Source organism: Monodelphis domestica, chromosome 4 (assembly GCF_027887165.1).
Source record: "Monodelphis domestica isolate mMonDom1 chromosome 4, mMonDom1.pri, whole genome shotgun sequence".
NCBI classification, from domain to species: domain Eukaryota; kingdom Metazoa; phylum Chordata; class Mammalia; order Didelphimorphia; family Didelphidae; genus Monodelphis; species Monodelphis domestica.
Window position 1 is genome coordinate 140,049,008 of NC_077230.1, and position 24,903 is coordinate 140,073,910.

The 24,903-nt window shown below is 32.4% G+C and overlaps 1 protein-coding gene across 7 annotated transcripts in view; it reads right to left on the minus strand.

The window, feature by feature from the left end:
* The window catches only part of LRP1B (LDL receptor related protein 1B), a 2,480,145-nt gene that overhangs the window by 743,095 nt on the left and 1,712,147 nt on the right, over positions 1 to 24,903 (minus strand). For all 7 annotated transcript variants that reach the window (XM_007494117.3, XM_056797188.1, XM_056797186.1 and 4 more), the window contains one exon: positions 11,066 to 11,206. In XM_007494117.3, coding sequence (XP_007494179.2) covers positions 11,066 to 11,206 — 141 coding nt within the window. The remainder of the gene's footprint in view (positions 1 to 11,065; positions 11,207 to 24,903) is intronic.

Below are 24,903 nucleotides of genomic sequence, written 5' to 3' on the forward strand. Positions count from 1 at the left end.
TTTATTTTTATAAAAGCAATGAAAAAAGTCACCATGTCTAGAAACATAATTCCTTACAACTGTATTAAAATATAGCCTTTAGAATCAGGTATTTAACTGGCATAATAATTTTCTTTATTACAGTATAGCATCAATGACAAACATCAATCAAATAATCCCAAAAATTCCATGGAGATGTCCTATAGAATTTACCAGGCTCAACTGGCTAATTAAAACTGATGGTATGAATTTAAATAATTTACAATCTCATCCAGCAAGTTCATTAAATATCCAATTTTTATAGCATTTTTATTATACTAGGACATGGAATGCCATTTGCAGCATGTTCAGGCAATGATACAAAGTGCAGTAAATCCAGCGAGAATTACAAAGCATGATGAAAAGCTATATATCAATATCACTATGGAAAATGCAAAATACCAATGCAGCTCATTATTTCTTATCTCCTGAACTCAAGATAGTCTGATGGGATTTAATTGTTCAATAGAACCTGTCAAGAGCTCTGTCATTTTGGAAGTGTGAAATACTCTCAACTTCTGGGATTCCACATCAGAAGACCTACCAACTTCTGCTTATTTCCTAAACCTGACACTAAAGATTCAGGTCTAAAACTCAGAACATGTGGGACCATATTTTAAATGTTCAGATTGTCCTTCAGTTTTAAAAGTTACTACATTCATCTCATAAACTAAAACTGCTTGATTCCTTTTCCTCCCTCTTCTTAGGAAAAACTTTTACATTTGAATAAAGGAATCCAGAATTTCTAGTAAGTCTTTAGAGATAATTTTGACAGCTATACCCAACTGTATTTTAAGCACACACACACACAAAAACACCAACTCTATATTAATCATTTTTGTCCTTTAAATTTCATTTTTTTAAAGACCACTGGATAGTTGGGGGGAGAGAGGAACGACTGTTTTTCCTCCAGATATGTTATTTTATTGGTTAGGCAAAACCTCAAAAATCCTTTCACTGACAGATCAATAACAGTATACAGCTTAGATTCCTAGAGAATTGACTGTATCACTACTGATTTTTTTAAAGGTTCACAAAGCCAATATTGGTCAGAGACTGGCCTTGAATCCATGTCTCTATGACTCTCTCTAGCTCAATTTTTCTTAACCTAGTGTCCTTGGACTTTGTTTGTTTGTTTGTTTTAATATTTTTATAACTTTATTTCAGTATTGTAGGATTCCTTTGCAGTACTATGGATTTCATCTTATGCATTCAAAACACTATTCTGAACAGAAGTCAATAGACATTAACAGACTGTCAATGGAATCTAGGACACCTGCTTTTTGCTAAGAGAGACATGTCGACCAGCAGAGCATTATCAAAATCTTATTCAAAATAACAGTTGAGTTTGACACTAAGCAAAGACTTTGCATTTCTGGAAATTGAGAGAACTGAAGAAATATAGCTTTAAAAAGAAAGCAGCATGAGGGGAAAACATAAATAAAGTTAATGTATGCTCTGTATGTAGGTAAAGTATGAAAAGTGGGAGGAAAATTGAGTAAGAAATTAATTCAGATTGATAAGAGAAAATTATCTTAATTCTATCCAAGAGGAAGTTGCTGAATAAAGAATTAGCAAGGACATAGAAGTCAAAAAGGGATGAGCAAAAACTAATGAGGAACTAAGCGTACCATAATAATAAAATGTTTCCTACCTTTCAGGGTCATGTTTCCAGGATGGATTGGAAAACCTCCCAAAATCTGTCAAACTAGCTGAATACTATCTACTCTGGTCATTCATCTGGGCATAAAGGACAGTTGAAGAATAAATTGAGGAAGCATTGATAAAGATTTTGAAAATTTAGTCAAGAAACAAAAGTTCTGGCACATAGGTAGTATTTTCAAAACTGCTAACTATATAAGAAGGGAAGGTTTCAGAAACACAAAGAAGATTTGAGAAGGAAGAAATTGGATAAAGGAGAGGACATCTGAACAAGGGTTTAGGATTTCTGAACCATAACTCCAGGAGTGGTGCTGGTATACCCAGTAGTGTACTCATAGTAAATGTTTAATAAGGTCTCTGTAGGGAAGGGGAGATAATACATACAGAGATAACACAGTTTTAATTTCAATCTACATTTTCAACATTTTTCAATCATTTTCTTAAACCCCCACAATCAACAAAAAAATAAAGCAATAAAGGTTTGTTTTATAATATTTGCAAATTTCTAAGATATAAAGGTTTAAACTGAAAATTTAAGAATTAACTCTCACAATAAGCTGCGCCATCATACCCCCGTATTAAACAAATACTTATAAAGATGGATTTTCCTAAAGTCTCAATAATCTAAACAATCAAGTTGTAAATAAAAAAGGAAAGAAGAGGGAAAATTACCTACCATATATATATATATATATATATATATATTACGTGAAAAAGAGGATGAATAATAGCTGTAGAGAGAAATTCATAGGAGAATGAAATTAGCAACTAAACCCAAAGCCTCAGATGATTATGAACAAATGCAGAGTATGAATAAGAAGCAATGTGAAATCAAGTTTCTAAAACAAGGAAGTAAATTTTACTTCGTATTTCATCAATGAGCTTTGGTGGGAGACATGTTTCTAAAATATGGAACAGGAAGGGTATACCTTATTCAAAAGCAAGAATACAAGTAAAGGGGGTGGGGGAATGAGTAGCATAATATAAGAAGGTAAACTCATGTTAGGGAATCTGGGAACCAAAGGAAAGAAGCAAAGTAGAGGACATTTAGGTAAAAATCAATAGAAGTAGAAAATTAAAAATAAAATAGATGACTAATAAAGGGAACAGATCACATAATGAACTTGATTTATCCAGACATAGGATATATTTTTTCTGTTAGCCTACTTAGATGATAATATTATTCTTCAATAATTAGAAGACATAATTGAGAAAAATTCCATTTTGGTATCAATATTGATCAAAGAAGGAGGACATAATTAGCGAAGTAAAAATTATGTGCCTTTTGGAAAGAAGTGATGAATCTTAGAATTTCTAATAGAAAAGTAGGAAACCACATATATTGCCTAGATTGGGAGTACAGATTTCAAAAGATTCAGAAAAAGAAAATCTCAATTAAAAAAAAAGGGAAATTTGAAAGAAAAAAGATAACTAATTCTGATGACCAAGAAAAGAAGTAAATCCTCTAATTAGACTAATACAGATATATAGAGAAGTCATGGACTAATGTAAATGTTGAAAGTCAGGTACGGAAGATGGACAAGATGGTCAAGTAAAGAATGAAGAATACAAAATCTTCTATATACAAAATCTGATATGTTCTATAAGAACAGTATGAGAAGTGCTATAAGTCAGAATTAGCTGAAGCTGGCAAGGGATATTGAGAATCATATGAAAAGTTTTATAACTATGCTGGGGAAAATAAGAGGACAAGAGAAGGGATAGAGCCTGTGTTTGAGATGATAATAAATGGCAGAGAAAACAAAAAGTCACTCAACTCTAATGATGTACCTTCCTAATAAAAAATGATGCCCTGGAAAGGACCAACAAAAGTAGCAAAGAAGGGATGGAAATTCACATAAACGAAGATAGTGAGAAAGTGATAATGACATTAACAAATTCAAGTCAATAAGATGAAATTATATCCCAAGATACTGGAAGAACAGGAGGATATGATTTATATAGGAGCAGTGAATTTTGAAAAGTAGTGAACAGCTGAAAATATATCTTTATTGATTTTAAAAAAGAAAAACATAAAAGATAGAGTAATCAGCAAGATATTGGTTCATTACAACTTCAATTACTAGCAAAATCATTGAATATATTAGAATAGAAATGATTAATGTAGGTCTATAAATCCAAAAAAAAGGTACTGTAATAAAAAAAAAACAATATGGCATCATCAAGAATAAGTCATGCAAGAATCTGGCCTTAGACACTTCCAAGCTGTCTGACCCTGGGCAAGTCACTTAACCTCCATTGCCTATCCCTTACCACTCTTCTGCCTTGGAGTTGTTTCGACTCCAAGACAGAAGGTAAGGATTTTTATTTAAAAAAAAAAAAGAAAAAAGAAAAATACTGTCATGCCAGAAATTAGGTTTAAACCAAAATCTTACATCATATACACTGATCATTGCATAAAAATGTAACTATAACAAAAATCAGGTAAGACTAATATCAAGCACCTTTTACCTCTGTTTAACACAATCTCTGCCACATAGTAAGCATTTAACAAAAGAAAATCAAAACAATAAAACAATCCCTAATAATTTATGAGAAAGAATAATATTCCACATCAAGAGAAAGAAATGTGGGAGTAGAATGCAGAAGAAAAACATGTGATTTATCACTTATGGGTACATGATTTGGGTTTTTGGAGTTAAAAGATTATTACAAAAATGAATAATATGGAAAAAGCTATCAAGTGATAACACATGTATAACCCAGTAGAATTGCTTGTTAGCTCTGGGAGGGGGTAGGGAAAAGGGAAGAGAGAGAACATGAATCATGTAACAATGAAAAAATATTTTAAAATAGTTTTTTTTAATAAATAAAAATGAAGCAAATTATATTTATATTCAAAGAACTTGGCACAATGACTGTCACTTAGAAGGTCCTATATTAATGCAAGTTATTATTATTATTGCTATTTTTGTTGTTTTTATTATATTTATAACCTGGTGTTTTAACTATTATCCAAGTTTCAAGTCATTTTGGCATTTATTAAGTATTTACTCTGTGCATGGCACTCTGCAAAGCCATTAAAAAATAAAAATACAACAGCACAGAATCAAGGCTTACATAGCTTATGAACTAATGACAGGAAGACTAAGTAAGCAAATAATCACATGGAGCACATAGAATAAGATAAATGGTAAAGGAACAATCCAAACAAAAGGCTATGAGAGATTTTAGGAAGAAAAGATAATGATTTCACCTGGGAGTGAGAGGGGAAATGAGAGAAAGGTGTTTTGGTGGATCAAGGTAATATCTGCTTTGAGAACCTAAAGGAAGGGAAAGGTATCACTAGAAGGAGGCTAAGGTGAGGAGCACATTCCACACACAAAATAGTGACTTCAGTAAAGTTATGTATATGAAAAAAGATGGAACAAAGAATGTCAAGAACATTCTTGAATGGGTGTGAAGGGAAATAACCTGAGAGAAAGCAAAACAGGTAGCACTTGAAACCAGATTGTTGAAGGTCTTGAATGCTAAAATTAGAAAGTTAATAAGAACAAATGAAAAATAAATTTAAATAGAAGAAAGAGATAATCATAGCAAGTAGGAATGTGGAGGGCTAAGTTGTAGGGAGATTGGATAATATTATATGTTAAGAGGGTCATAAATTTTTAGAGTTGGAAAACACTTTAGAAAGTCATTTAATCTTACTTTCAAATTAAAAATAAAAAGGGGAATTAATTTTTTTTTAATTTAACCATTCCTTTTGACAAAAAAAAATAGTAAAAAAGATCTACTTAATGTTATGGTTTATGTACCATTCTACACCTGTAATCCCCCCCCCCCCATCTCTAACAATGAGAGGTAAAATGTACATCATCTATTCTCTTGAATAAAGATTGATGATCACATTTAATAGGAAATGAGTATAGCAAAATATTATCACATAAAACTGTAAGAAAGAAACAACCTGGCAATCTTAAAGACTAGAAAACATAATCAGAGAAGGAGAGTCTAATCTAACCTACTTTTCTCTTCCTATTTTACCCTGGGCCCAGTTCAATATCCATCCACAATATTTGTCCTAACTAAATGCACTGAGACAATAGCTAGCTCTGTATTGACTATTTAAAGAGATATCCTAGTCTGGGCACAAGGCATTCTTCATTCATTTACTTTTTCCTGTGTGCATCATTAGGCCAAACTCTTTTGAATAGACTCCCTATAGGAGATTTCATAATATTATATGTTTTGGCATGACATCATTCACAAACATATGCTACATGACCTTGGCTTAAGAAAGTGCAAAGACTCCAACAAATGGAATTTTCAGGTCATCCAAAAGCAATGGAAAAGTACATGATGGACATGAGTAGCTGTAACCTGGCTCCGAAGGAAGATGTGTCTAGAAGTGACAGGAAGGATTGAGAGGTGTCTGAATTAGGTGGTGGATAATTCAGGAGTGAAGGATAATTATTACATAGCCTGCATGCTTTAACTGTATGCTTGCAATGCTAAGAGTTCCATAGGAGAGTTCAAGCACATTGGGTTTACCCTGTGTACCATTTTTCAGAAGTCATGGAAAAGAATCCCTCAGGATGAGAAGGAATGGATAGTTTGTGTTTTGCTTGTACAGCCCACACTGTTGAGAAATACTATGTTGGAAACCAAATAATGGGAAGTGGCTCAAGTATCAGGAAGAAGAAAATCTGGCACTAGAGTTCTGGAGAGATGACAGAGGTAGAGATAATAACTGAAGTCATGAGGGTATATAATATCATAAAAACTTATAATTTAGGCATAGAATCCTAATGATTCAGGGCAAAAGTATATAGTCAGAGAACAGAAGATCCAGTTATTTCTGTGTTTCTTATGTTATAGAAAAGGCAAACATTGTCCTACTTAAGCATTTTTTATTCAAGAGATATGTGGTTTTAAAATGTGTTCAAAGCAGTTATCTCATAAGCAAATCTGAGTACTTTATTATCATTTTAGAAAAATCCATATTCTTCCAAATTTTCTAAAATGTAGCCTATAGGAAAAAAATAGTCCACTCAGCCACCTGGCCTTAAAGGGTCTAATTTCTACCCTTTGAATACCTTACTCACCACACCGAAGGTATATTCTTATCTTAAAATTTCTCTAATCATTGCCTATGCTGAACCTAACCATATTATGCACTGGGTCACAAAGACAAGGAGTTAAGTAATATCTCCATACAGCAGCGCGCAGCTTTAATTACTACCCATTTCTCTTAAGTTCCATTTTTTTTTTGTTTAGCCTACTAAAGTCTATTGCCTCTGAAATCCTCTTTAAGGATCATCACAATTGTCAAAGCAAAGTAGTAGAGTCTCCATTGATTGCGAAAAATAAAAAGAATTAAAGATATAATTTAATTTATCATGACAAAAGCAATCAGAACTTATAGCACCAATGGCAGTATTATCAGTCAGAGCACTAAAATGCAATTGAAAAAATTAATATGGCTCCATCTGTGCCAGGTAGCCTTGGAAAGGATATGTCTCAGACAAAACAACAAAACCAGGGACCCATAACTCCGCATGCAGACACTTTGGCACAATGTAGGATCTGCAATTATGTATAAGCATTCTTGATGGTTATGAGTTTTGGCATGATTCTGACTCCTTTGCTTTCCAAGAATGAGCTTTATGAAAAAAAATTGGAATTCTATAACTGATGTATCTGAGAAGTAATGTGTTACAGTGGGTGATGGCTTGTAGTGCAGAGGGAATCCATTCCTCTATTTACTATTTCCTTAGTATATATATGATAGACATCCCATTGAAAAGGACAATAAAATACATGAAAAAATAATGATAATATCAATTATAACTTACAAGAATAAACTAAATATCATTATGTAGTAAATGTTTCTTGAAACTGAAAGCAATTCTGTGACTCAAGAAAATAGTTTTTGACAGTGAAATCTACATAGTAACAGGCATTAGATTCAGCTCTTTTATGTCCCTTTCATCTGTGAAATTCTCTTATTTGGTGATTCTAATATTTGGAATTGGTCCTGAGGTTCCCCTATGCTCCAAATCTTACATTGAAGATACCCATTTGACTAACAAGATGCCTTAACTCTCCAGTGATCTATGTCAAGATGATAAATGAAGTGGCTAATTGTACTTTGGAATCCAAGGAGATAGTAATGTTAACACCTTAAATAGTCTTAAATTGCACATATTTCATACTAATGGAGCTTTTAAGCTACTTGCAGTGATCCTGTTAATGGGATTGTCTTGAATATAGATGCTTTTATCAGTATATTCTTCTGGTGAGTATGCTATTGTCACTTTATTGTAAGCTAAGCTAAACTGTACCATGGCTTATCAAGTACAATGAGTTCTTCTTTATCCAAGGAATGATTTCAGAGACAAAGAATGCCCAGTGGGGTCAGTGAGAGCAAGTCTTTGGAAACAAAGGTTATGGAAAACATGTTAACAAAAGCAAAGGAAATCATGACCATTCTAAGTAGGTTCTCCCCATCCTTTAATAAAAATTTTCTGTAGGAGAAAAAAATATTCTCTGCTATTATAGTTCTAGAAAAGTCTATTATTGTCCATAATTAAACACACACACACATCCACACATGCACACACACAGAGTGTCAGCAGTATATCATGAAGTTCATCCTTATAAAGCTTAAAAGAATCCTTCTAGGTTTTTTGTTTGTTTTAGGAAAAAGCACTCATATAATAATTAATGACTTTGGATTTGGGGTTCTCTTTAATTTTAATCTTGCATTATCATTAACAGGTCTTAATTAACTTTTTGAGGTGAATTCACTTGTTAAGGGAAAAGAAAACCCTTGAGCCCTGAGCCACAAAATGTAGGAAGACAGAGATTTGGGGATACCAGAAAGATGTACTGCTAGGGAGGCAGTTGGGCAGAGCCAGGCTAAGGAGGAAGGCACTTACAGTAAAGCAGAATGCTTGCTATTTTAGGCAACTCTTCTTGCTTAAGAGGTGCTAAGTACAGTTTTTGAAACTTGATGAAGGAATAAAAGTGTCCTCTGGACTGTAATCTCTTCCATATATCTCCTCCTATCCTTTTACAGTTATCAGCCTTGATTCAGTCCCTCATTGCCTCAATCTAAGCTACTGCAATAGCCTGCTAAGTGGCCTCCTTGCTTCAAGTCTCTCCCTGTTAACAATTCATCCTCCACTCTGCTGGCATAATAATTTTCCTAAAATGTAGGTCTGACCATGATATCCTCACACTCTATATAATTCGTTGGCCCCCGATTGCCTTCAGCATCAAAAATAAAGTTTTCTGACATTTAAAGCCTTTCCAACCTGCTCATTTTTCATCTTTTCAATCTTGCACTCTACTCTTCTCCCTAACATCTTTGCTCCAGCATCATGGGCCTTCTTCCTGTTTCTTGCATATCCAATCTCATGGTTCTATGCCTTTTTATTATTTATGTCTTTCATACCTAGATTACCTTTTCTTCCTAATATTTGTCTCCTAACTTACTTGCATTCCTTCAAAACTCAACTTATACCCCAATTTCTGCTATCCCTCTTTTCAACTCCTCTCCCTCCTGCACACTCACTGCTAGTGGTCTTTTCCTTTAGGAACCTTCCATTCCCACTGTACATATCTTAAAGGTAAAGTTATTTGCATTAGAATGTGAGCTCCTTGAGGACAAAGATTTTGTTTTACCTTTCTTTTTATTCTTGTTACTTAGCAAAGTGTCTGGAATAAAGGGAGATTTTAATAAATTCTTGTTGACTGATTGACCTTTTATACGGGCACTTTTATACAAAATCCCAAATGCTCAATCTTTATTATACTTCTTAACATAAAGTATGTTTTATCACAATAATAGTTAGCTCTATACTAGAAAATCTTATTTTGCAATAAGACTCTTAACTATTTATCAATACTATGATAATACTACCCCATATAGAAGCATCACAGTACTGAATATGTATCCTTTTTCTACTTAAGTGCCACATATTTAACTTACTTTTAATTTGAAAAATGTTGCATTATAGAAATGCTAGTATAGACCTATCCTATAGTCATTCCTGGAAAATGAAGGAAAAAAGAGAAATGAAAGAGGAAAAAAAAGTGGTAATGAAGAAACTAGGGCAAAGAAATGTTAAGCAAAGAATATTTTCTCAATGGTAAATTTATGAGAGTCTATGGTAGAATTGAAAGACTGAATTTCACATTAGAATACATGGCTTCTATTTCTGGATCTGGTAAAGTGATGGAAATTCTTTGAACTTCAGTTTGCCCATCTGCAAAATGGGTATTAGGACAAGAATATTAAAGTCTACATAATCTAATTGATGACCTTAAAGAGTTCTTATTAAAGTTATGTAACTGTTATTAAACTTAGATCAAAACATTTTTCTAAAAGTATGACATTTTAATGAACTATCTGCTTCAGATCAGTTGTTTTCTGTCACCGATACAAGAGATTTTCAAGCCAAACCTTTTAAGTCAGCTAAAACAAAATTCTGGCAAGGGCACTTAATACCTACTTTTAAGTTTGATGGTTAATTGTTGAACACTACCAGAGATTCCTACTGACAGCTGCCAAATGTCATTAACAATTATGAGTGTCCCTCCCTCCTTGTCTCAGTTGACCCAGGAATTCTCTAGCCTAGAGACCATCTCCAAAGCCCTACATGGGGAAACCTATTTCTCCTTCCTCCCAGAGCCTTCTTTCCACTGCTCATATCCATAGAGAAAGAAAAGTTTGGCATGAGGATTTTCCTGGTAGGAAGAGAAGGGGAAGGCATTTTCTGAGAATTGAGGTTTGTGCATTTCAGGGAGAGGGTTTGTTGTTGTTGTTATTACTGAGGTTAGAGATTCTAGAGTAAAATCTAAGGAGGAATTAGCAGGTGTGAGGCAGTACTGACTGGCATCAAAGAGCTATTTGGGCAGTATGACAAGCCCACCTATGTAAACCATCTGTTTTGCTCTCTCACTCCATTTCATTGCATATCATTTGGACAAGGGAAATGAAGCAGGAAAATCACTTGAAAAAATATTTAGGGACAAGTAATATAGTAATTTGGATACACAACTCTTACTTTGACATAGTCTACTTTAAAGGCCCTAGTGTTTGTGCAATCTTGATCTAGTAACTACAACAATGTCATCCTTTGTTTTATCAGACACTCCTTTGTTTTTTCCTCAATCAAGACACAGATAAAGAGGCCCTTTGAAGAACCGATTAATTAAAATTCCCAAGGCTTCTTAGCCCATGTTTTGAAAGCTAATCATGTATATTATATTAAAGACATTCCTTCTGTAAAATGACAGCATTTTTTGTGTTTGCAGATAATCAAGAGAGGAAATATGTTCTCTCAATTGTTCATCTGAGAAATAATATGAAAGAAGATTGCATTGTGTGCTCAAAAGACACTGTGTTGTGACTTACCTCGCTGAGCTTCTTTATCATACACTTTCATATGTACAACCCCTGAAGTCTTATTCCGGAGGACAGTGGGGTTCCTTCCATCTCTTTTGCTGCAGGTGCCCAATTGTGCTAAGTTTTGGTCTGCCCACCACAGTTTTTTATCTGAAAAAATGGCAGGGTATTTTTTAAAGATAATTATCTTATTAAATAATGATAAACAGTTGATATGTTACAATCTTTTGGATTTCCTATGTTACACTCCCAAATCCCAATTCTTAGGCAAACACTGAAATGACTTTAATTTTCAAAAAAGCTAACTGGGATAGCATGTTTTTTTTTCACCACCTTTCTTCCTTAACCCTCCAATTAGAGAAATTTGATTTCATTAAATTTTATTTTTTCCCTTAAAGAAAATAGTTACAAAGAAAAGTACATTTCAAATTAATTTTTCCTGGATATAAATAGAATTTAACACTTGCAATGTTTGGCTTTTTATTTTCTTTTTGTCACTATTACAAGTGGATGCCAAACCTAATGTTATATATAACATCAAAAACAACAACAAAGACCCAGCAACAAATAAATAAGACACTGTTCCATATATTTGCCATTATTCTCCACTTACTAATTGTTCTGTGTTGGCGTTTGTCACATTTCACTAATATAACTTCTTGCCAATACTGTGCTTATAATTACCAACCTATTGACTTACACAAGATTATCCTTAGTTTTCTAAATGTTTTAAAAGTTAAAAGAACCTAAGGAATTAGAAACTGAGATAACATGTCAGTTTCAAACTAATTAAACCTGATTTATTGCTCATATATAATAACAATTGAGGCCCACATGGCACTCCTAGTTATATAGGCCCAAGAGGTAATCAAATGCAAGAACTACTCTCTGGCTTATGGTATATATTTCACTTAGTAAAAGAAAAATGCTGTATTTTTATTTGACCAAGATATGATAAGGGTAGACTTTAATTGGGATGTAGGGGTTAGGGTACAGAAAGTAGGAAGGAATCTTCAAATCATCATTCAACTTAGGAAAAGAGAAAGGAATCCTTATTCAACTTAGACCAAAAAAAATCATTTGTCATGGATCAGTACCTATTATTTAGATGGAAAGTAGCTATCACTGGTATTAATAGAAGACACAACCCAAATTTCATTTAGATATGAAATAGTGCCCATTTCACAATGAGATCTTTGATTCTTATAGCAAACTCTACAATAGAAATTTTAAAATTAAAACAAACCTACCTTATCACTGTTCCAATTCTTAGTTTTCTAATCTGCCATTTCACTTCCAAATTTGCCAGTGTCTTTCCTACTCTCCCATGATCCAGACCAAACCTTTTCTACCCTTACATTAATAGTATGTACCATTTTCTCTGCCCATTATTATCATTGGATTACAATGGATTCTTTCCAATGTGGCTTTCTTCCTCTTTCTTGACTCCACTATTCCTTTGTTTCACAAAGCCTACTGTGTCAATTTTCCAATACTAGAACACCCTCACTATATATTTTAAATGCCCCAAAGCAAGATTGAAGAATATTGCTGAATTGAATCAATTGACAAACATTTATTAAGTGCTTATTATGTTACAGGGATTGTGCTATGAGACAGGGATAAAATGGACAAAAAAGTGTGTAATATGTATGTGTATGTATGGAAGAGCTCTCATATACAATACTAATATTAATAACTTTTAGAAAACTAAACTTGACTAAAGAACTATATCATAGACACCTGCTTTGGAGAAACATTCTTTATTCCTATTATAATGCTATGGAATGATAATCTACCTTTCTAAACTTCCACTACAACCTTAACATAGGTATATGGGAACATTTCAGAAACTGATAGTAAAATAGTTGCCTTGGTTTTAGATAGATAGATAGATAGACGGACAGATAGATAGATAGATATGTATAAAATTCTATAGCACTGGCTAATAGAAATGTAATAAGACAATAAGAGAAGGAATACAAAGTTTTTAAGCAGATAAAATTTAAAAAGAAAAAAACATGCCACTTTTGTTAAGTTCATAGTTTTATTCAAGAGCTGGAGCTAGTTACTAAAATGTTCAAGTAGTACAACAATAAACAACCAAAAATGTCTTTAGTTATAAAAACAAAAGAAAGAAAAAGAGTATTCTGGAACTCTTGGTTTGTGTATACAAAATGTGAACAATAAGTGTAATGTCATATATATAAACAGATATGCATACACAGATATGTATATAGTTAGTATATAAAGCATGCTGTGATTGTATAATTTACCAGTTCAAAGCAACTTTGGGAAAAGGAAAACAAAAATTCAACTTACTCAAAAGAATTTAACCAGGGTTTTGTCACAGTCAAGAAAATCCCAGCACTAGCTGATGCCTATAGTACATTTTACTGAATGGGTCATTTCCTTCTCTACTTCTAGACTCTTAGAATTGCAGATTTAGAAGGGGTTTCAGTGAGTTATCTTCAGCAAACCTATGTGAAAATTCTTTATAGGTCTAACCTGAAAGAGAGTCACTCAGAATTTACTTGAAGATATCCACAAGAAGAACCAATTTCATTTCAAAGTAAGTCATTGTGCTTTGGGCTAACACTAATTGACAGGAAGTATTCCCTTGTATAATACCAAAATTTGCCTCTTTTGAACCATTATCTATTACTCTTAACTCTCTCTTCTAGAGAAGAGCAATTAAGTCTAGGCCCTCTTCCACATAGTGATGCTTTATATTATAATAAAAGGAGTTAACTTTTAGGTAGTCTTACACTGTACCAATGTGTAAATGAAGCTAAACAGAGGCCAAGTGACTTGCCCAGGGTCACAAAACTAGTAAGTGTCTGAAGACATGTTTCAACTCAGGTCTACCTGACTTCAAGCATTCTCAGGTCTACCTGAATTCAAGTCTATGATAGTCACTACCACAATGACCTATATTTTTAAAAAGAATTAATTTGTCTCCTCCTTGTTCTCTAGTTTCTTCAAACAATACTCAGTTGGAAGAATCTTGATTGGTTTCACCTTATACATGAATTTAAACACATGTAATTCATCTTATATAACTATATAATGAATTGATAATACATTCATATATCTATAGTTTCTCATATAAACATCTATATTACACATATCCACATATTATATGCATTGATACATAGATACATATCGAGGTAGAATATAGATCTAGGTATGAATCCTCTACCTCTTTCCCCCGTTTTAGCTACTAGAGATCCATTTGAGTGAAGAAGTTATTCCTTTAAGTTAGAAAATAGCCCCTTGAAAGAAGTAAGTGTTAAGCCAAATGTCTCAAAATAAATTAAAACAAATAAATGAAGTAAACATAATTTAATAAAGGTATAAATATGAATAGTATAAATATACATTTAGGGCAGCTAGACATTGAAGTAGATAGAGTAATGTCAATCAGGAAGATTTTGAGTTCATATCTGCCCATAGAATAGCAGTGTGACCTTGGGCAAGTCACATAACTCTGGTTGTCTTAGTTCCTCATCTATGAAATGAATTGGAGAAAGAAAGAGCATACCACTCTGGTATCTTTGCTAAGGAAATCAAAATGAGGTCATGAAAATCTGTCATAATTGAAACAAAGTAAATACACATTTTTAAAAAAATCAAGAATTCACTTCCCTCCACTTCTAAATAATATGTCAAGGAATAAAACATATGTATTTTGATATTTAAAGCATGTACCTTCTGTTAAATTTTTAATTGTGGTTGGACTTTGAATATATTATTAATTAGGTGGTCACCGGGGATTTAATTTCTAAATCCCAAAATGAATTACTAAAGTAAATGTAATTTATGGTAGTTTATTTATAATACTTACAATAGAAGGAAGATATTAAGGAATGAGAGAGAGAGAGAGAGAAAATCTGTGGCTTCTTCTGGTATCAGTTAGAATTTCTAAGTCCCAGCCAGGGGAAGAGATTCTCAAGATGATGGGTCTTTGTTGGAGGCTTTGCCTCCAGAAAGGCGGGGTCACTAAGTCAGCTTTTCACTTGCCAAAGGTGACAGTCTAAAAGAAGTCTGGGTGTCAGTATTCTGGTCACTCCTCAAGGGTCTGTTTTCCAGTCACTCATCAGAGTCAGTGCCTGAATGAATGCTCCTCTTCTGCCTTTTGGTCCTCTTTTTAAAGATTTTTTTCTCTTGTATGTCACCTGCCCTAATTTTCACGCCTACAAATCACAGCAGACACTGCCCATTGTTTAGTTCTCACCTTCTTTGGTTAGATTTTTTTTCCAGGACTGCCCACTCTTTAGTTCTTACCTTCTCTTGTTAGATTATATATTTTGGGGTTACTTAACACTTCTTTTGTTAAGTTTACCTGTTGTAGTTACTTAACACCTTTTTGTAGTTAAAATCTAAAACTAGATTGTAGTTTACAATTCCAGCTTCACTATAAAGGAAGAGCTAAGTACCTTCATTGTTACAACCAGATTACAATTTTATCTTCACAATAAAGAAAAAAAGCTAAGTATCTTCATTGTTACAATCAGGAGATAGCTAAATCCAATCTTCATAATCTACAAACTCATGTAGGTCCTATGTAGATCAGAAGATCAAATGTAAAATCATTTGTGGCAAAGAAAGTGCAACTTGACGTTGTGAATTGTCACTGTGTATATTAAATGATAGTGAATCTTTCAGTAAGGAGAATTTATTGCATATAAAAAATTACAAACATTTAAATCTTTTCTATTACATGCAAGTTGTTTCATGAGGACAGAAAGAATATCATATTAATGTGCTATAACTATTAGGCTTCATGACCCAGTTTTATGATCATTAGAAAACTTAAGAATACTTGATAAATAAGAAATGAAGCAAAATTTCATATCTTTTCAATCCTTTTTTCATCCTTAAAATTGATCATTGTAATTATACAAGTATACTTATATTTACTTGCAACACTGGCTACACTGGTTCCCACTGCCTGATCTTACTTTTCCTTCATGGTTTTCTTAAGGGAGTTAAGGGTTTCTAGTCCTTTGTAATTGGCTCTGGTCCCCACCAATGGCTCTTTATTATTATATTTATTATTATAGGGATGAATCCCTCTGTATTCCAGTTCCATTTAATCACTAAGAACCAGATTAGCTTTTACAATGAATTATATACTTCAAAAGATATAATTATAAACATATAAAACTATTTTCTGAACATAGATGTTAATGTCATCCCCCTGTTTTACTACCACAGACTCTGTGGAGGTTGAAAGGGTCAGATTCACAGCATAGCTCAGTTCTGATAGAGCAATTTCCTGGTTCCAAGTCAAAATCCCATTCTGGATTAAGTCCTAGGAACCTTGGGTTCTTTGGGTTTCCAAAACAGGATAGCAGGCTCTATCATTCTATCAAAATTCTGGCTCCAAGGGCATGCATTCTTGAGTCTACTGGGGATTACACTACCTTCATCTAAAATTGAGGAAAAACAATAGAAAAGAAATTCTAAATCCCCTTCTCAGTGTCATGATAACAGAGTTAAAGAGAATGAATCCCTTCCCTTCTCCCTTGTTTACTTTGTAGGAAAGAACATTGGCCAGGAAACAGTAGAAAGAAAACCCCCATCTTAGTTTTTACAGTTTTAAAGATACCACTTATCTAGCTAAAATTAGAAAGGAAACAACACAACGGGAAATGTTTTTTTAATAACTATGTCTCTTATAAAACCTGATTTCTCAAATTTATAAAGAACAAAATCAAATTTCATAATACAGGTCAAAGGATATGAACAAGTAATTTTCAGATGAAGAAATCAAAGCCATCAATCATCCTATAAAAATGTTCTAAATAACTCTTAATTAGAGAAATAAAAATTATAACAACTCTGAGTTACCACTTCACATCTATCAGATTGGCTAATATGGCAGAAAAAGAAAGTAGGAATTTTGGGAGGGGATGTAGAAAAATTGGAACACTAATTATTGTTGGTGGAGTTGTGAACTATCCAACTAAAAATGCCAATTATTCCAATTACATAGCTAATTAGAGGCCACACTAAATCATGTGATTGGTGATGAAAAATGGCTCCAATTTAGGAAATCAGAGCATAATCAAGCAAGCCCCAAAAGGATTTCCTTTAAGTTAGTTAATCTAGGCATGCTCTAAAGGTCCTTTTATTTGTTATTTAAAAAAAAAGAAACAGTCAATAGACACAATTTAATGAAACTATAATACTATTTTTCTGATTAGACTATCATAGAGAGAAAAAGTATTATTAAAATGCTAATATATTTTGGTTTAATGTTAGAGGACTATTAATTTAATTGTGAAATAAAGCAAAATAAAATTAATTTCTTGTTTTTTCAGCATAAAATAGTAAATGATCTATGCAATAAAGAAAGAAGCTTTTGTTAACAGAAAGAAAAAGGATACAAATAAACAAATATCATACAAATATGATAACTATTTTTAAAAAATGAAGTAAAATATAGCCAAAATATATAAAGCAATCATATACCTGAGCAGAAAGGAATGAAGGAAGGCAAGGTATCCATCAAGCCCTAGAAACCTGTATGAGCAACTGGATTCGGAAACTCATTTTTGAATATTACATCCCATCCAAACTTTATTTATTAACTAATAGATACAGTCACAAATTCTTTTACTTAGGCCACTAAAGATAAATCATTAATCCTTACTGTTATAATCCAAAATAAAGGACAAAATAAAACTATGTATATATATATATATATATATATATATATACATATATATATATATGTAAACACATACCCAGTTAGTTTATCCAAGAATTATAGTCCACACAAATATATATATAAAATAAATATAATAAATATAATATATAATATAATAAATATATAAATATAAAATATAAATTAAATATATATATATATATGTATAAACCATGAAATAGCTATCTGATATATGATAACCAGACCCAAGACCTAGTCCTTTTGATATCCATATGCTAAAAGCATGTTAGCCAGATGGAAGAGTATAAATTCTGATAAACAAAAATGACAGCAATCATTTATTAAGGGCCTGAAGAGTGAAAGACACTGTATAAGATACTGAGATACTATATATATATATATATATATATATATATATATATATATATATGTGTGTGTGTGTGTGTGTGTGTGTGTGTGTGTGTGTGTGTGTGTGTGTGTGTATGTGTTTTCACAAAGATTAAGGTCAAATAGAAAAACATATATAAAAATTTTCCGTAGTATAGTCTTCGCTTTTAGTTCTTCCTTATTTATTACTTTAAAGTTGACTCAGAAACTGGAAGAAGGTTAATGAGGTGATAATGAGAATAAATATATGTACTTTTAGTCAAAGGTTTCACTTCACCCCTCTAATCAGGACTGAGAAAGGAAGGCTTTTATAATTTTTCTCTGTATCCTAATTAATATAGGCTATCCCAGTCAAGGTGATGGTTTCATTTCTTTTCTTTTTTAAAGATATTTTTGTGGGTCTATTCATATATTTGATCTCTTGTTATGGCCTCATAACCTTTCATTTGGGTCTAGTGAAAAGAGCAGGGATTGGAGGCAGAAGAATCAATATCTAATCCTAATTAGCTGTGAGGCCTAGGACAAATGCTAACCTCTCTGTGGTTTGGCATCCTCATCTATAAAGTAATTAAAAGACCCACCTTATTTTACTCATGACAGTATTATACAGACAGCACAGGAAAGTATGTTTAAAAAAGTAAAAATGGTCAAACAGTTATAAGATGTTATTGTCATTAATGACAAAAGCACATACCTTCCTTTATATAGATCACATAACTGAGCTCATCTCTTCTTGGAAGCTTTCAGTAACTGTTTTACCCATTCTTCAACCTACTAGCACCATTTTGTTATTATTGCACCTATAAACATTAACCTAATTGCATGTTTATTTGGCTTTTTTCCTATACTAAGCAAGAAACTGAATATGGGAGGAACATGACTATTTTAAATATATATTCCATTCACCTATTTTTATACTGCAAAATCTAATTAAAAGGAATAAAAATACAGGAGAAGGAATAGAGGCCTACTTGCTACTCTTGAATAAGGATTTTTTTGCATTTGCCAAGCTTGTACTACTCCTACCCCATGCTTGAATTAGTCTTAATTTCTCACTTTTGCCTCTTGGAACCTCTGGTTCCCTTCAAAAGGGTCAGTTCACATGCCATTTCTTTAAAGAGTTCTAGTTGCTTATGTTCCCTTCCCCCCCTCACCCTAAAAAAATCACTGTAGATTTATTTTGCATATATCCTGTATTTACTTATAGGTGAACAGATTGTAACTGCTTAGCAAAATTTAAAATCCTGGCAGACAGGGACTGAAATATAAAAAGTACTTAATAAATAGTTGTTGCATGTTAATGGATTGGAAAAAATGACCTCGGTATAGGGCTTTCTATAAATTTTTCTCTAAAGCAATGTCAGTGATTTTAACTGTCACAAAAGAAATTAAAAAAAAAAACATAAAATCCAATATAAGATTAGATGAAATATTAAGGAATGCTGTTGGGAAGCCAATTTAAGGATTTTGTAAGGTGAATAACATAATAGAGAAAACAAATGCATTCTTCCCATTGACCTGCTCTCTCTACCCTGCCTTTCACTGTTGAAACATGTAGTCACAGCCTTCTTAAATAAATACTATTATGAACACATTAAAGGAATTAACGTGACATGACTGATACATTTTTTTTCCATCCTGAATCTATTTAAAGACCCCAGAAGAGATATGTATAAAAAAAAAAGGCATGGAACCATGAGTTCTGGCATCATGATCAAAAACTTTGTTTTTAAGAGAAGATAGATTTAACTCTGATTTTGTTCTACTGTATTCATTCTGTTTCTCTGTCTCTCTGTGTTTCTCAGTGTATATCTCTATATGCTCCTCTCTCTACATATATGTATATATAATGTTCTTTTTTAAGTTAATTTTCAGGTAAGAATTGAAGTGAGGTTTAAATCCTAACTTTGTTACGTAGCATTACAAGACAAGTAATTTCATCTATCTGGGCTTCAGTTTCTTCATTGGTAAAATGAAAGAAGCTGAATATAAGATATTGTTCCTTTTAGAAGGGAGGATCAGTGGAATCACTTGGGGTAAGTGACCTCAGCAAGACAGTCTATGAAAAACCCAAAGACCACAGCTTTGGGGACAAAAATCCACTATTTGACAAGAACTGCTTGAAAATGAGGAAAACTGTATGGGAGAGATCAGGTTTAGATCAACATTTAACACCCTTCACCAAGATAAACTCAGAATGGGTGAATGACTTGAATATAAAGAAGGAAAGTATAAGTAAATTAGGTGAACAAGGAATAATATACTTGTCATATTTGGTAAAGGAAAGATTTTAAGACCAAGCAAGAGTTAGAAAAAAAAATCACAAAATGTAAAATAAATAATTTTGATTACATTAAATTAAAAAGGTTTTGTACAAACAAAACCAGTGCAACCAAAATTAGAAGGGAAGGAAAAAAATAGGAAAAAATCTTCATAACAAAAACCTCTGACAAAGGTCTAATTACTCAAATTTATAAAGAGCTAAATCAGTTGTACAAAAAATCAAGCCATTCCCCAATTGATAAATGGGCAAGGGACATGAGTAGGCAATTTTCAGATAAAGAAATCAAAACTATCAATAAACACATGAAAAAGTGTTCTAAAACTCTTATAATCAGAGAAATGCAAATCAAAACAAATCTGAGGTATCACCTCATGCCTAGCAGATTGGCTAACATGACAGCAAAGGAAAGTAATGAATGCTGGAGGGGATGTGACAAAGTTGGGACATTAATACATTGCTGGTGGAGTTGTGAATTGATCCAGTCATTCTGCATGTCAATTTGGAACTGTGCCCAAAGTGTGCTAAAAGACTGTCTGCCCTTTGATCCTGCCATAGCACTCCAAAGAGATCATAAGGAAAAAGACTTTTACCAAAATATTCATAGCTGCGTTCTTTGTGGTGACAAAAAAAAATGGAAAATGAGGGGATGCCCTTCAATTGGGGAATGGCTGAACAAATTGTGATATCTGTTGGTGATGGAATACTATTGTGCTCAAAAGAATAATAAAGTGGAGGAATTCCATGGAGACTGAAACAACCTCCAGGAAGTGATGCAGAGTGAGAGAAGCAGAACTAGGAGAATATTGTACACAGAGACTGATACACTGTGGTACAATCAAATGTAATGGACTTCTCTACTAGCAGGAATGCAATGATCCAGGACAATTCTGAGGGACTTTTGAGAAAGAACGCTATCCACATCCAGAGAAAGAACTTTGAGAGTAGAAATAGAAGAAAAACAACTGTTTGATAACATGGGTCAATGGGGATATGATTGGGGATGTTGACTCTAAATGATTACACTAGTGCAAACATCAATGGTATGGAAATAGGTCTTGATCAATGACATGTAAAACACAGAGGAATTGCACATCGGCTACAGGGGAAGGGGGGATTGGAGAGGGCAGGGAAAGAACATGAATCTTGTAACCATGGGAAAATATTCTAAATTAATTAATTCAATAAAATTTTCAAAAATATATATTGTTCCTTTTGACCATATATTACTTGTTTTATATATATATAATATATGTATTATATATATATAACTTGATGAACACATCAAGTTAGTGACAGATTTAGAACTAGAATCCATATCTTCTACTGTGATCAATAATCACTAAATTAAAATTAACTAGCAAAATAATATTGCATTCTATTTTTTAGTACTCAAAAGTCTAAAAAATCTATAAAAAACCTTCAAATAATTTTAGTTTTTATATCATGATTCTGAGTTTGAAATCAAATTCTTATTAAAATATATTATTACTCTAATACTACCAATTCTCCTGGCAATTTAAATATTTAACAGTATAAATTTTGCCAGAAAGAAAGAAAAAAATCTCTGAATACATATCTAAGTATGTACATCAAAGAAACAGTGAAAATAGACCCTAAATACTATTACAAATTAAACACCTTTCATTTATCTCTTTTTTAAAACCATTTCCCCAAGAAGTCAATATAATACATTCATCTACCTAAAAAGTTGTATGTTCAAATTCCATTAGAATTATGCATTTGTAATAACTAGCACTTTTAAGTGGCTATTATATGCCAAATACCATACTGAAAACTTTACTAATATCTCATTTGACCCTTTCTATGAGCCTATGAAATAGGAACTATTAATAACCTTGTTAAACAGTTAAGAAAATTGAAGCAAAGGGAAGTTAATATCTTTTCCAAAGTCACACTGTATTTGAACTCAGGTCTTCCTGACTCTAGACTCAGGATTCTAGTCACTGTGACATCTAACTGTTAAATGCTGTGCTGACGTTTAAATGGAAGCCATAAAATATTTGTAAAAGAATCAAAATGAAAGCTATCATGAAAGTCATTTAACTGTTCCTTTTCTTTATTTGTCACTAAGGTAAAATGCATTTGTGTATATATTATATATGCACACATATGAACTATAATGGTGCATATATAATATGTATTATATGTTATGTGTAAGTATTCATATATAAACAATTTTTTAAAGGAGAAGAATGTACATAGAATAAAGTCAAAGTTAGGTCTCTTTTTTAAAACAAAGTTTCTGATTAGGACAACAACTGTTGACATTTAGAGGCTGAAAGATGACAAGTTAAATCAATTCACCACATTATTTCTGAAAGATAGAGTAACCCAATAATTTCTACAGATCCAAAGATCAATATGGAAAAAAATATAAAGTGAAAAGATGATCCTGGGAATGGGATTGAAGTTATTGCATATACAATATTTCCTGTGCCTAATGATTCTGGGATCTGATTTCTTAGAAAAGATTTTCCTGAAATAAATTTGGATAATGAGCAATAATGAAGTAGATAAATCTCAGCATGTATCTCATATGCATTTAGATGTATGTGCCATAGGATGATCATTCCCAAAGTGGTAAATATCATGTTCTTATGAGAAATGTTTACAGAAAAGATGAACTTTCAAAGAAGAGACTGAGGTTGTGGATTTGATTTTGTTTTTATTTGACATGATGTAATGATCATGGTACCAAAATGAAGTAGCTTTTAAAAACTGAGTTTATCCAGGAGTTAACTATGTATATTAAAATATCATTTTTTAAAAGTCTTACATTTCCTTCCATCAGGAAATATTCAGATGGACTTTGAGGTAGGAGTTAGTAAATGAATAAGCCCCAAAAAGAAACCAATATCTCTCCTCTGAATGTTTCTGTCAGAGTAACTCTTTCTTTCTCTTACTGATGCACTAAATTGGCTTCCTATACTTCTCTTGAACAGAGTAATCAGTACCTAGGTCACCTACCTCTCCTAATTCCAGTCATGTATTTAGACAATGCTGACAATCTCTTTTATCAAATCACAGAATCATTTTTTTCACAATATAATCTCAATTAGAAGGTAGTTCAGTATAGGATAATATCATCACTAGCCCTTTAAGTTCTCATCATCTTTGGTTATAGAAGATGATAGGTTTACTGCACCTAAAGTTAAAAATAAAATAAAATAAAATAAAATAAAACCAATAAAATAACTCCTAATAATTCCTGGCTTCTCTTGATTTCCTACATAAACTACTAAGATCTTCCATGGGTTGTGTCTGAAACATTTAGAATTATAAGAAAGATCACATTCAACTAAAAAATTATATGAGCCACTTATTATATCTCTATAATGATTTTTACTTCTCTTTCCTGAAAAAAAAAGGATAAGAAAGAAAAAGAAAAAGAAATCTAATCCAATCCAGAAGACATTCAAGTGAGGCTTATATATTCTAAGTACATGAGAAAGTTGAAAATGGAAATAAAACTATATGGATGCTCCAGTCCCAATATAACATTTGATTTAAAAATAAATAAATAAAAAAGAGGCACATCTGAGCATAGTTATCCCTAGGAAAATGCTCCGGTGACCATCTGCCAACTACACAGGCCTGGGCTTTGTTGGCCAATATCACTGAACAGTGAAAAGGGCTGTATTTAACTGCCTAGTCTCTATTTAAATTGGTCCTACGCACCAGAGCACAGCTTGATTCCAAACAATCTGTTACATTCTACCATCAGCTGGTAACTGTCGTATATAAGCAGAATTCAGGAATGAATCCTTCAGTTCTTTTCATTCATTCTCTGTCTCTAATTAAAATGTTATGGTGCTTTAATTTGCTCTAAGTTCCTTATAAATCTTAAATATACTGCCCCTTTTCTACTCTAAACAGTTTAATATTGCTTCTTTTCAAAAGAAAGGAAATGCATGTAGTTATCCAAAATGATGCAATATACATTAATTTAACATTACAATGTATACTTTAACTTAAAGACTGATTTAGATTGAAAAGGGGAACTCCTTAAAAATGGTTCTTGGAAAATTTAAACTTTACCAATTAAAGGAGAAATAATCACTATTTTAGCACTTTAAGTAACATTCTCAAGTTAAAATGATTTAATTGTTCCATTTATGTTAATGAAAGTGTTCTCTGATCACTAATTATAATCTTGTTGCTAAAACCGCAATATGATGTACTTTACAATTGTTGTATTTATCCATTCTGGTAGGTAATTAGCTTTAAGAAGAGCAACATATTGGAAAACAGCTATTTAAAGTGACAAAAATTGCTATATGAGCATTGCATATTGTCCTTTGGAGACTTCAAGCAGTACTTTTAATGCAAATTTTGATGGGCCATTAGTTTTCATTAATGGTGGTTTGAGTACTTAGAGAAGACAACTATGTACTGTACTTAGTGCTGGGCAAATTGCCTAGATATATTTCATATATTACTGTTACTGTAATGAATAGTATTATGGCAATTAGAAGACCG